We start from the raw sequence: 13,742 nt of genomic DNA, 5'->3' as shown, positions 1-13,742 counted from the left end.
AATATTATACATGAAAAAGAAAGGAATTATACAGCAGGTGAGCAGTACCTTCCCCTTTCACACCTGCGAGAGAGAAGAAAAAAGCATCTCTGGCATTGCTGAGCACTATCAACTGCTATCCTAACAGGACAGAGCCCAGATTACCAACCAGAACAAGAGGGAAAAGGCACAAGTCTATTCATCTTATCTGTGCCAAGCTTCCTCCTAAGAAATTTAAAATACTAATTCTCTTGAACAAGTCATCTAAAATAATTAGGCTGACATGCAGATATAAACAAAAAAGCAATCAAGAAATAAAGAAAACATGAGTCCTTTAGAATTCCCACAGTTATCTAGACTATTCTACATTTCATTCATTTGCCTTTTGAAGCGGAAAGAGCATGGAAACACAGACTTTGGTCCCATTTTACTAATTTACTGAGTAGCATAGCAGCATTAAAGAGCCTCAGTGTCTTAAACACAGCTCTGGTTCTCATGTCCCATGCAGGTAGCCTCCAAGAATCCCAAAGGGAAAGGAAGGAGGGTGCAGTAAGTCAATTCTCAGTGTTCGCAGTCACCCATCAAAGCCTTAACTGTGGCTGAATACATTTTGCTCAATTTCACACATTAGTTGCAATTGCATCTGACTGCAAATGGTGGGAGAAAGGAGAAAAGGAAAGAGAGAAACTTATCCAGATGTTTGGGATTTTGTGATTATCTTACTGTTACTAACAATTTACTGACAGCCTTGAACGATGGCATGCAGCCACAGTACTGAGGCTTTGATAGATACAGAAAACAGAAAGTAAGAGAAGCACAGCTAGATGTTCTTTGTTTATCTTACAAAAAACACAGATGTTCATGGCAATTCTAAGACAACGCAGTATCTGTGCCAATTAAAGTTTCTTTCTTAATATTTCCTTCCTGTTTTATTTTTAAGCTTGCTTTCTGGATGATCCAATGGCCAAATAAAAATATAGCTATACATTCCCACAAAATTTCATCATTATTCTAGAACAGGGGTGGGCAAACTACGGTCCGCGGGCTGGATCGGCCATTTTAAGCCTGCCTGTGAGCTCCAGCCGGGACACCAGTGGGGGGCCGTACCACGCAGCTTGGCCCCGCTCCGGCACTCCAGCCGGGGCACCAGATCAGGGGCTGCACCACGCGGCATGGCCCCGCTCTGGCGCTCCACCCACGGTGCCGGCTCGGGGGCTGCACCATGTGGCTCCCGGAAGCCATGACATGGCCCCATTCCAGGGGTCGGGGCCACTCCATGTGTAAGGGCCAGGGAAGGGACATGCCACTGATACTGGGAGCTGCTTGAGGTAAGCGCTGCTCGGAGCCTGCACCCCTGAGTCTCTCCCCACGGCCCCAGCCCTGATCCCCCTCCTGCTCTTCAAACCCCTTGATCCCAGCCCGGAGCACCCTCCTGCATCCCAAACCTCTCATCCCCAGCCCCACCCCAGAGCCCACACCCTCAGCCAGAACCTGCACCGCTTCCCGCACCCCTGCCTCAGCCCTGATCCCGCTCTGAACCCCTCAGTCCCAGCCCAGAGTACCCTTCTACACCCCAAACTTCTCATCCCCAGCTCCACCCTAGAGCCTGCATCCCCAATCAGAACCCTCACCCCCTCCCACACCCTAACCCCAATTTTGTGAGCATTCATGGCCCGCCATACAATTTCTATTCCCCAATGTGGCCCTCAGGCCAAAAAGTTTGCTCACCCCTGTTCTAGAACCATCAGAGTTTGAGAAGCAGAAGAAACAAATGAAACTTACCTTTATGTTTCTGACTTTTGCCACTTTTTCATCAACTTCTACAATTATTCTTCCCCCTTCTGCATTCTCTCTGGAAACAGATTAAAACATTCAGTTAAAATATGAAAAAGACTAAATTGTAGTAGAGCAAGCCCATAAATCTAATATTAAATACAAAATCTTAAGAGCAACTTGTATGATTGATTCTAACACTGACAGACAATCCAGTTTATAAAAACTCCCTCATGGCAGCAAGAAATGTTTGTAGCTCTGTAGTCTAGTGTCTTTACAGTCAGAAAAAGTAGCAAAGAGCACCAGACTCATGAAAAAGTTTCAGCATAAATCTTAAAAACCACAACTAAGGAAATAAGTATTTTACACTGTTTGGAATTTAGTTCATTTCCTTTTTTTTTTTTTTTTTAAAGTGACAATCCACAGCTCACATAACTGGACGGTTACTAGAAAAAGAGAACCTTACTTTAGAAGCAAAAAAGTTGATAAATTTAATATTTTTTGTTTTTAAATTATAAGCAGGCACTTCATATAACTGCTGAAAGATCCACTGAAAAATGCAGTCATGTATCAATACATTGAAAGTTTTATGGCCAGAGTATCTGTAGATCAGGTATTCTTATAAAAGTTGATTCAATTGTATTTTGAGAGAGTTATTGCACGGTTTTATTTTTACCGTACAATCCCAAGTTGACAGCTGTGTCCAAAAGGTCATTTACATTACATTTCAGGACTTCTTTGTTTCACGGGTTAGGATGCTTCATCAGGGAGAAACATTTTAAATTGCTAGGGGTCAAACACAGCTGTTTAATACTCAAGGAAAACTCCCATTCACTTCAATGGGAGTTGTGTTCAAGGACAGCCAACTTCTGCCATCCTTAAGTTACTACTATTGTAGAATTAAAAAGGTTGTGGGGTTAGAGCGAAATCACTATTTCTGTGCACCTAGTAGGATTACTAGTTGAAGCTAAGAAGGTTTTTTCAGACCCCATGTTTCAGGCACTTCTAAAAAAGTCAGCCTGTGCCTGCTTTCTCATGTTTGTTCACATAAGAATGGCCATACTGGGTCAGACCAAAGATCCATCCAGCCCACTATGCTGTCTACCGACAGTGGCCAATGCCAGGTGCCCGGAGGGAGTGAACCTAACAGATAATGATCAAGTGGTCTCTCTCCTGCCATCCATCTCCACCCTCTGACAAACAGAGGCTAGGGACACCATTCCTTACCCATCCTGACTTAACCTCCATGAATTTATCTAGTTCTTTTTTAAACCCTGTTATAGTCCTAGCCTTCACAACCTCCTTAGGCAAGGAGTTCCACAGGTTGACTGCGCTGTGGGAAGAAGAACTTCCTTTTATTTGTTTTAAACCTGCTGCCCATTAATTTCATTTGGTGGCCTCTAGTTCTTATATTATGGGAACAAGTAAATAACTTTTCCTTATTCACTTTCTCCACACCACTTATGATTTTATATACCTCTATCATATCCCCCTTTAGTCTCCTCTTTTCCAAGCTGAAAAATCCTAGCCTCTTTAATCTCTCCTCATATGGGACCCGTTCCAAACCCCTAATCATTTTAGTTGCCCTTTTCTGAACTTTTTCTAATGCCTGTATATCTTCTTTGAGATGAGAAGACCACATCTGTACGCAGTATTCAGGATGTGGGCGTACCACAGATTTATATAAGGGCAATAAGATATTCTCTGTCTTATTCTCTATCCCTTTTTAATGATTCCTAACATCCTGTTTGCTTTTTTGACTGCCGCTACACACCGCATGGACGTCTTCAGAGAACTATCCACGATGACTCCAAGATCTCTTTCCTGATTAGCTGTAGCTAAATTAGCCCCCAGCATAGTGTATGTATAGTTGGGGTTATTTTTTCCAATGTGCATTACTTTACATTTATCCACATTAAATTTCATTTGCCATTTTGTTGCCTAATCACTCTGTTTTGTGAAATCTTTTTGAAGTTCTTCAGTCTGCTTTGATCTTTACTATCTTGAGCAGTTTAGTATCATCTGGAAACTTTGCCACCTCACTGTTTACCCTTTTCAGAGGTAGGGTATCGGGGAGGTGAGGGGGATTCTGTTTTGTTTGCAACATTCCAGACAGCCATTTTAAAGATATTAGAATGTGAAAAACGAAACTGCAATTATTCTACATTAAAACTGAATTTCTGCAACTACATCCTCCAACAAGCTGTTATTAAAATGCCAACAGGCTGGCCCCGGCCTCTCCGCGCAGAGAGAAGCCGTCACGGTCGCTAGGTGGTGATCCGAGAACGGGGCCGGCCAGATGCTGGAGGAGTGGGCCCATGAAAGCGTGAGAAGTAAATGCGGTTCAACCGGGAGTGGCGTGACCGATGGGCCTACACCCAGACAAAGGTGAACGTCGAGACATCGTCCGGGTGGTGGTCACGCCAGACGTCCACCAGGGAGTGATGGTCGACAATCTCCTGGAGGATGTCTGCGATGGCTGAGTGCTGCTCGGTCCCAGAGAGGTCCCGCTCTTCGCGGATGCTGTTAAAGTCCCCACCCAGGACCAGGCACTCGCAAGGATCCAAAGAGCCGAGGAAGGCGGACGCCTGCTGATAAAAGCACAGCCACTCCGGGCCCGATGTCGGAATGTAAACATTGATGAGGTTGACCACTAGCCCCTCCATACGGACCCGGAGGTGCAGCAGGCGACCCAGCACAGCCTTGGCGACCCCCAGCACCTCGGGCCGTATGTGCCCGCCTGAGACCCTGGCTCAGTGGGGGGCAGCAGAGGGAAAATAGCAGCCCCTAGGGGGTTGGGACAGAGGAACACGAAGGCCACTCCCTGGGGGTCATCCTCCAGGAAGGGGAAGAAGACAGCCCCAGGGGAGGCAATAGCAGCACAGGAGGTGGAGGGGAGGGGGCTGGGGTTGGCATCAGGGGCAGGGGTCTGGAGCAGGGTTGGAGAGAGGGGCAGAGTTGGAACCGAGGGCCCTGCCAGCCGAGCTACCGGGGAGTGGCACCTCTCGGTCAGGCTCAGGGGTCCATGGAGTGGGAAAGGGGCCCTCGACGATACCGGGCTCACGCTCCAAGGCGAGTGTTGTGGCCACGGCATCGATAGGTGGGGAAGCAGCAGTGGGGCCCCCACCTGGGAAGGAGGTCGGCTGCCCTGCATCAACAAGGGATGACCCTGATGACTCAGGTCCCAGCCGCGTGGCACTGGCCGTTGCCTCAATAGGCTCGGCGGCCTTTAGCAGGGTGCCATCTGCGGCCGGGCCGGTGGAAGAGTCCAGCGGTTCCTCGGTGGCGGGAGCAGAGGCAGCGGTTTGGCGGAGAGAGCATGGGGAAGGGGGGGCCAGGGTAAGGTCACCCAGATTGAGGCCCGCTGGCAGAGGGTTGTCCTCCCCCTGGGTGCCTGGGGTCAGACCCAGGGCCTCGATCTCCTCAAAGATGGAGGGGAAATCACCACCCACCACCCTGGGGACCTCCTCACCAGTGCCCGAAGCGACTCTCGCCTCGGAGCATGCAGGGAGTTCAGGTGGCAAGAGGGCGGGAGGGGCTCCATCAGGGGTCACCCCAGGGAGGGACTCTGGAGGAGGGGCAGTGCTACCCTCCATTGCTACCATGTCATCCCCAGCCACCTCCGGCGGCTGGGATTCACCTGGGGGCAAGGCAGAAAGCTCGATGTCAGTGGCCCACTTCCTGGTCTTTCCGGGGGCCTCCACATCAGATGGGAGGAGTGAAGCTCGAGCCTTCCGCTTGCCCCACTTCCCCTGTACTTGGACCCAGCCCTCCATGGCATCATCTCTGGGCTGGTGGACAGGGGTCGGGCAAGGGTGGTGGCACTGGAGCTCGGGGAGCTAGTGGTGCAACAGCATGGGGGAGGGAAGATTCGCCCTGGGGCGAGCCCTTTCCCACACCCGGCAGTAATCCCACCGCACCCTCCTCCATAGGCCCCGCCAGACTACATGCAGCGGAGTGGGGCTCTCCCACTCGTTTGGGCACACTGGGGGAGGTGCCCCCAGCACCTGAGTGGGAGCAGTGGTGGGCTGGGGAGGAGGAGGGGTGGCTCCGGGCGCCGGGCGGCCAGCGATGACAGGGCCAGCGTCCTGTCAGGGCTTGGGGGTCCCACACCTCGTCACAGGGAGGAAGACAGAAAAGCTACACAAACTATGCTTAGACCAGGAGTTCCTCAGTTTCTCTACATGTGTTTGTATTGTGCCTAGGACAATGGGACCCTGATCCTGACTGGGCACTGCTGTAATATAAATATGTAATCAAAATAATAATTACCAGTAATAAGTGAAATTCATTGTTCCCATTCCACAAGGGTTGTATATAGCCCTAAGAACAGACAAATTGTCTAGTAAGCTGAAACCCGTGACATACTCTCTGGTACCAAAGCAACGCTGTTTAGATAAAGCAGAAGTGATTTTATTCTCTTTCCAAATAAAGACTCTTCAAACTACAGTAAAGTATAAGAAAACAAAAAAAACAGGACAAAGGAGAAAATTTAAAACTAAAGCAGATTGCATTTACATAAAATAGTGCCTTTCATTGGTGGGTAATTATCCCCATTCCACAGATGAAGAAACTGAAGTACAAATGGGTTAAGCAACTTTGTCCAAAGTCACATGGCAAGTCATTTGCAATCAGGAATAGAACCCAAGTTCCTTTAACTCTAAATCCTATTCTCTACCCACCACACAGTCTAATCCTGTAAACATTTGCTAGATGATATGCTTCTATTTAGGCATAAGCTGATGAACATTGTTAAAGGAAGCATGCCTTAGTAGCTGAAGTATGGGAGGAACAAGCAAGAGATCTATGTCACAACCTTGGACAAATCATTTCACTTCTCTATGCCTCAGTTTTTTCTCTTATCTATAAACTGAGACCTAACACACAAGGATATTGCAACTCAATGTTTGTAATGACTTTTCTGATCATTGGAGGAAAGGTAATACATGGAAGTACAAAAATACTATTAATATGAAAGTTTCTAAATGATTTTTTAAAACATTCTTTATATTTGCACTTTAAGGGCCATAGTTTAACTATTCTTGCGCAGTCATTCAGGGAAGTGATATCATTTCTGGCCCCACCCAAGAGCCCGCATCCCTAGCCGGAGCCCTCACCCCCTCTCACACCCCTACCCCAAATTTCATGAACATTCATGGCCCGCCATACAATTTCCTGATGTGGCCCTCAGGCCAAAGAGTTTGCCCATCCCAGGGTCAGACCAAACACTTGAATTTATTGATTCTGATAAGATCATATGGCAAACATTTGCTTAACAAATCAGTAGGTAGAGTTCTGATAAGAAGATACAGGAGGCAAACCAAGACACACATGATCAAATTCTGCAGTAGTGTAAATGATGGTATAAATTAGCTAGAAAATGGCACAGTACTGTAATTTGCACTAGTCTGACATCCAGCACATGTGGAAAAGGGTTTATTTTACACACTGAGGACACAGAAAAGGGTGGGAGCAAGGCTAGAATAAGACACAGAGACTACAGGCTCATGCCTAAGCCCCCAGCTCCTACAGTTATGTAATTACATCAGACTCTCGGTTTTCATTAAAAAAAAAAAAAAAGTGTCTAGCCTCATGGTAGTGGAAAAAAGCTTGAAAATGTTAACTCAGCATAATCAATACAGTGATGTCTCCCTGTGCCTGTAGGCAGCATGAAATCATAACTTTCAGAGGGTTGAGCTACCCCTTCCATCCACATGGGGTGTGAACTCCAAAATCCACTGGTTTGGGAGTCCCACCAAAACCACCTCAGCAGAAGACTCTGCCGCAGGAGAGATGTGCAGCAGGCCCTACTCATCCAACTACCCCAGCAGCTGGGATAAATACAAAGGGCTTGTCTAAACAAATGCTTAGTTTGCAGCAAGCTGGGTCATAAACCTACCCCGTACCAGCTTGCTGCGCACAAAGCATCCACGTGGACCCTGCTGCCGCACACTGAAAGTTCCATAGTGCACTTTGCTTTAAAATGAGAGTAGCTTAAAGAGCATGAGGGCACATTTAGTGCACAGCAGCAGTGTCCACCCAGACACACTGTGAAAAATTTCACACCCTGTGCGAAGTAAGCAAGCTGATCTAGGGACCGCTGTAGACACCGCTAGGTTGACAGAGAAATTCTTCTGTTGATCTAGCAACCGCCTCCTTGATTTACTAATCCCTTCTGTCACTGTAGTCAGTGTCTACGCTACAGCCTGCAGCTGTGCCACTGTAGTGTTTCTAGTGTAGACATACCCTTAGTGCATGGCTGGCTAGCACAGGGTAGGTTTACACTCCAGCTTGCCACAAATACCTGGGTCATCACCCATGCCCCCTGTGGCCACACTCCTATATTTAGATACCAACTAGAGCAGGGCCGGCTTTAGGCACTGCGGGGCCCGATTCGAATACCCGACGGTGGGCCGGGTCTTCGGCGGCACTTCGGCAGCAGGGGGGTCCTTCACTCGCTCTGGGTCTTCCGCGGACCCCCCGCTGCCGAAATGCCGCCAAAGACCCAGACCGCCGCCAGGTGAGTAAAAAAAATTAAAAAGGCGCTCTTCTTTAGGGTGCGGGGCTTTCTTAGGCGCGGGGCCCGATTCAGGGGAATCAGTGGAATCGGCCTAAAGCCGGCCCTGAACTAGAGTGGAGCTAGCATGTCTGTCTACCTGCACTGGGACTTGCACCTCTCAGTTGCTGTATAGACATGCCTCAGGAGTGAAAGAGGGGATCCCTGATGCCACACTTGCTGCTCTGGAGGGAAGTGAGGGACCTGCTGCTACTCCTATGCAGCAGAAAGGAGCCCCCATGCTAATGCCCATTCTTCTCTGGGGAGGTATATCTTCACTGAATAGTTTACCTGAGTCTGGGCACCCACGTATGCCAAGCCCACCTGTAAGCATCCACATTGCAGAGCTGCCTGTTCTTGACTCATACCCATACAGGTGCATCCACATGGTGCCGCACTAGGCGCTAGGATTTCTGAAGTCTGTCCCAGGATTGTTAGCACCTCGCTAACTTGAGCTAATGGGAATTGTTTTGGAGTGTATAGTGGGAACTTGTCTGTTCTGCCCAAATACCTGGATGGAAGTGTTCTTAGCCCACCGACACATTTAACTGAGGCACTTCTAGCTCTGCACGCTCCTCCCTTCTGTAGGTTCCAGCCAGTACCAAGACATAAACCCAGCACAGGTGCTGGAACTATTCCTGCTTTTGTTTGCATTGTTATTGCATCAGGATGCAGAGACAGTGTACGGGACACTGTGGAGGGAATTTCAGCTGTAGTTTGTGACCCTCAGAAGGCAGCAGTGGGTCTTGGTAAGGAGGAGATCATGCAGGCTGGATGCTGACATGGCAGTGGGGAAGACAGGGGATGCATGCTACAATTACTGCAGGTTCCCTACATGAAAACTGGTGCTTCTGGTGCAGGACAACTAGCACAGCATGGTGGGACTCATCTTACAGAACTGGGATGACCAGCAGTGGCTTCAGAACTTCCACATGAGGAAGGCCACCAGTGCTGTATGAGGAGCTAGCCCCAACCCTTCAGCATAAGGACCCACAAATGAGGGAGGCCATACCAGTCCAGAAGCTATTTGCTATTGCCATCTGGAAACTGGCTACACCCGATTGCTACAGGTCTGTAGCTAATCAGTTTGATGGTAGCAAGTTAACTGTCAGTACTGTAGTAGTAGTGGAGGTTTGTGAGGCAATGACTGCTTTGATCTATCCCCAGGCGTTGAACATACCTACTATGTGCCTGAAATAAAAGCAGGATTTGAGAGAATGGGGTTACCAAACTGCACTGTGACCACTGATGGCGGCTACGTGCCTATTGTTTGCCCACCACGAGGAGCACATGAATAGGTCAATGGCAAAGGATACCACTCAAGCATTATGCAGCCTTGGATGACCATAAAGGCAAAGTTTACAATCACCAGCGTTGGATGCACCAGCAGGGTGCATGATATCACGGTGCTGAGGAGACCTGGCATTTACTTGTTTGGACAGAAAGGGATCTTATTCTCTCCAAATAACACGCTTATCAACAGGGTGCTTGTGCCCACTGTTATTTTAGGAAACACAGCTACTGCCCTGGTTCACGAAGCCCTACTCTGATATCCGAGAACCTGGCAGAAGGTTTAACCACGCACTGAGCACTTGCAGGATGGTGACAGTGTGCACATTTGGCTGAAGGCAAGATGGCATGGCCTACAAACCTGTTTGGATGCCAGTGTGCCCAGTGCCATCTGTATTATTGTGGTGTGCTGTACCCTGCACAACATCTGTGAGGCTAAAGGTGAGAACTTTCACCAGGATTCAATTCAAGACATACATGGTTTGCAGACTCAGTACAAGCAACCAGAAAGTGTGCCTGTCATCTCTGGAGCTGGGTCAAAATGAGCAAGAGAAATAAATATAATGGTATGAATTTCAGATTTAATTAATTTAAAAAATTGAGGGCATGTTTGGGGGGCTAAGGTAATCAGACCAGGGGCCTGTTACCAGCATTGGTTTTAACATTACATCAGGCCTGGGAAGCTTTGGAGGATGTTAATTGTTTGGAGACCTCTGATGAAAAAGTTGTTCCCTCCAGTGACCTGGTGGCTAATCAGCCTATCAATAGATGGGAGAGAGCTAGTAAGCTACAGGAATCTCACCAACTGTCTTGAATATCTCAGGTATGAAAAATTCTCAAGCATCTTGTAGAGATGCTGATTTCAGATGCATCTTCCAAAATCATGTTTTTTGCTTTACTCATACCGGAAGGCATCCAAACCCCTGGTGTAATCCTCTGGCAGCTAGCAGCATGCTAGGATGGCATCTTCTCTCACTGTGCAGCTGAGCTGCACTGAGCAGTGAAAAAGGGTCCAGGCCGTGTGAAATGATGAGTTAAACACCAACCAAGTTTATATAAAGCAGTAGTGGGGTAGCTGTGACACAGGCCTGTTGGTGCCAACTGGCAAAGGGTTCACTGTTCCTCACAAGTAACTCCTGTCTTAGGCCTGACAAAAACTCACTACACCTTATTACTCACTACCACTTTAATGATATTTATCCATGAAAGGTAGCATATGATGTCTCTACTGAAAGCTTGTAATTTATCAATACTCATAATTATTGTGAGATGCATGTAAGGGTAATATATAAGGAATAACAATTATATTGAAAACTATGCCTTATGGTCTTGGAATAAAAGTTAATCACCAGGGAATCCGTGTCTCGGTGATGGTCCATTCAAGCAGGAAGACGTTGTCATCCCTTCCTGGTTAACCAGAGATGTAATACAAGGTTCAATTGTATTATCCTGGCCCCATCCCAGAACAGGCAATAGGAAACCATCAAAGACAACTGCAACTAATCAAAACAACTTGGAGGTAAAAAGTAACATTATAACAGACAGGGGATCGCCCTGTCCCCAAATAAATTCAAAAGACTGATTCAATATATCACAGGGTGGAGAAAGACACTCCGCATCCATTCACTGAGGCAACATCTTCTAGATTGGGGGTGTTTCATGAAAGATTGGATCCTGGTTACTGGGAAGGAAGCCAGCTCTATAGCAGACTGAACTCTGATGGGGGAACCTACTTTATTAGACAGGAAAGGTAACTACCAATAAGTATAGATCCCAGTTAACATTTCATCATTTTGTTTTGTATTGTAATAATTTCCATTACTCTCTCTTGTTTCTAGTGGAATCTTTATTCTTTCTTAAATAAACTTTTTGTTTTATTGAAAGTGCTCACAAGTGCTGTGGATTACACAGGAATAGTGATTTAAAGTAAAACTGGCAAACTGGGGTACGCTGCTCCTTTGGGAGCAGAGGATCTGGGATTTGTGTGAGTAGCCAGTGTCAGGGACTGGATATCACAGGGGAACAATTTAAGGGGACTGGGGTGCACTTTTTGTTAACTTGAAAAGCAAAGACAGGGCTGGCATAGCCTGGAGGAGAGTGCATGAGTGGATAACAGGCCGGTGATGTTAGGGAGCTGACACCCAGCTACCACAGGCAAGACTTCCTGTCACTAGAGATAGGGGGTAACAAGGTGATTCACAGCCCTGGGTACAACAAGAACCATCACAATAGTTTCCAGTGCATAGGAGGTGAATAGGAAGTGAGTAAGTAGAAGGGCTGGAAAATACAGGCCCAGGGAACTGTGGGGTAGCTTTGGAGGACTATGGAAACCTGAGCTCTGCAATCCAGGCTTCAGCTGCAGCCACAATGCAAAGTAAGCAGGTAAGGGTAGGGCTCACATTACAGTGAAATCCAGGCTTTAAACTATACTCCAAGCTGGGCATGCTAAAAGTTGAGTTAAACCTGCATGAAGACAGGAAAGGGAGGCCCTGCTACTATCACGCCAAGTCTGAGGGTAGGGCTTGAGGGCTGAGAGGTGATTCTGAGGCAGTCATGGGAGGCCTATGTCATGCTATGCCTAGCATAGGTGCGGACTTTTACTTTTCCCAGGGGGCGCTCCACCCCAAGGCTCCTTCCTCACTTCACCCCTCCCCCCAAAGGCCCTGCCCTCGCTCCATCTTTTCCCATCCCCGCCTTGCCCCCTCCCCCGAGGCCCGCCCCACTCTGCTCCATCCCTGAGGCCTCTGCCTGCCTGCTGCTTGCTGATCTTCACCTTCCCCCAAGCCTCTCCCCAAGCCGCACCCCTGATCAGCTGATCTGGGGCACCACCAAACAGCTGTGGCTGGTGGGAGCTGAGCACCCACTATTTTTTTCCCCATAGGTGCTCCAGCTCCAGAGCACCCATGGAGTCGGCACCTATGAGGGCCCCAAATTGTCCTCATCTAGCCCTGGCTATAGCAGAAAAGCAGCTAACAGGAAAATAAATAAGTTACAAGAGCTTGCTTTAAACACCCAATCATTGGTTGCTTTTCCTGCTACATATACATTTAAGGGAGTTTTGCCAGTGACTTCAATGGGACCAGAATTTCACCCTGTGTGTTAACTGCACTCATTTTGTATGTGCATTGAACACTAAATCAGTGCAATTTACACTTCTTTACCCTTTACACCCATTTTCTATTCAATTTGCACCCCAATATATTGAACACTACTGCAGAATTCAGCAAGAGACTTCAGCGGGAGATATACCCATTTACACCCAGGTGTGGATTTTGCATGTAGTAGTTCTCTTAGAGTATGTGATTTTTAAATGTGGACAGTGAGCTAATTTACCATCCAAACAAGCACTCAAGTTATCCAGCATGCTGTATGTAAACAGGGGGGGGGGGAGGAGAACAAACTAGAGGAAACTATTACAATCCCCCACCCACACTGTTTTCTTTACAAAAAACATCTTGAGGCAATGAATGCTGCATCTTTTTAGGGCTTGTCTACACTGGCACTTTACAGAACTGCAACTTTCTCACTCAGGGGTGTGGGAAAAAAAAAACCCACCCCTGAGCGCTGCAAGTTTCAGCGTTGTAATGTGCCAGTATAGACAGTGCACCAACACTGGTAGCTGCACCCCCAGCGCTGGGAGCTGCACTCCTCATGGAGATGTTTTTTTTCCCAGCGCTATGCCACGACTACACGAGCCGCATTAAAGCACCGCCAGTGAAGACGTGCCCTTAATCTCTTTCTAATTCCAAACTGTGGTAGGTTCGGAGAGTTCTGTTTCTTGTCAACATACCCTGAAGGGAAAAACCACCAGGAAGTGGAGGATTTTTCCTTCAAAACAGCCTTAAAAATATGGAGATAGGCTCTTTCTACACTATGTTAAGTAACAGAAAAACAAATTTAGGCATGAAGAGTTCCAATCGTAAAAATGATTAAGATTATTATAGGGTTACCATTCGTCCGGATTTACCCGGACATGTCCTCTTTTTTGTACTAAAAATAGCGTCCGGGGGGAATTTGTAAAGCACTCACAATGTCCGGGATTTCCCCACTCCCCCGGCAGAGCAGAGCGAGCGGCTGGGAGGGCTGCAGGAAAGTCCCGGGCTGGACTCCGGAGCAGCTGTAGAGGAGCCGGATCCGCCCTGCA

The 13,742-nt window shown here is 47.6% G+C and overlaps 1 protein-coding gene across 4 annotated transcripts in view; it reads right to left on the bottom strand.

Moving 5' to 3' along the window:
* The window catches only part of STARD9 (StAR related lipid transfer domain containing 9), a 185,864-nt gene that overhangs the window by 157,021 nt on the left and 15,101 nt on the right, over window positions 1-13,742 (bottom strand). For all 4 annotated transcript variants that reach the window (XR_004645546.1, XM_034769183.1, XM_034769182.1 and 1 more), the window contains exon 2: window positions 1,762-1,831. Coding sequence is in view for 3 of the 4 variants with exons in the window: in XM_034769183.1 (XP_034625074.1) it covers window positions 1,762-1,831 (70 nt within the window). In the remaining variant the exon portion in view is untranslated. The remainder of the gene's footprint in view (window positions 1-1,761; window positions 1,832-13,742) is intronic.

This window comes from Trachemys scripta, chromosome 4, assembly GCF_013100865.1.
Source record: "Trachemys scripta elegans isolate TJP31775 chromosome 4, CAS_Tse_1.0, whole genome shotgun sequence".
NCBI lineage: Eukaryota > Metazoa > Chordata > Testudines > Emydidae > Trachemys > Trachemys scripta.
The sequence above is the reverse complement of the archived record's forward strand: the minus strand, read 5'-3'. Positions and strand labels throughout refer to the sequence as shown.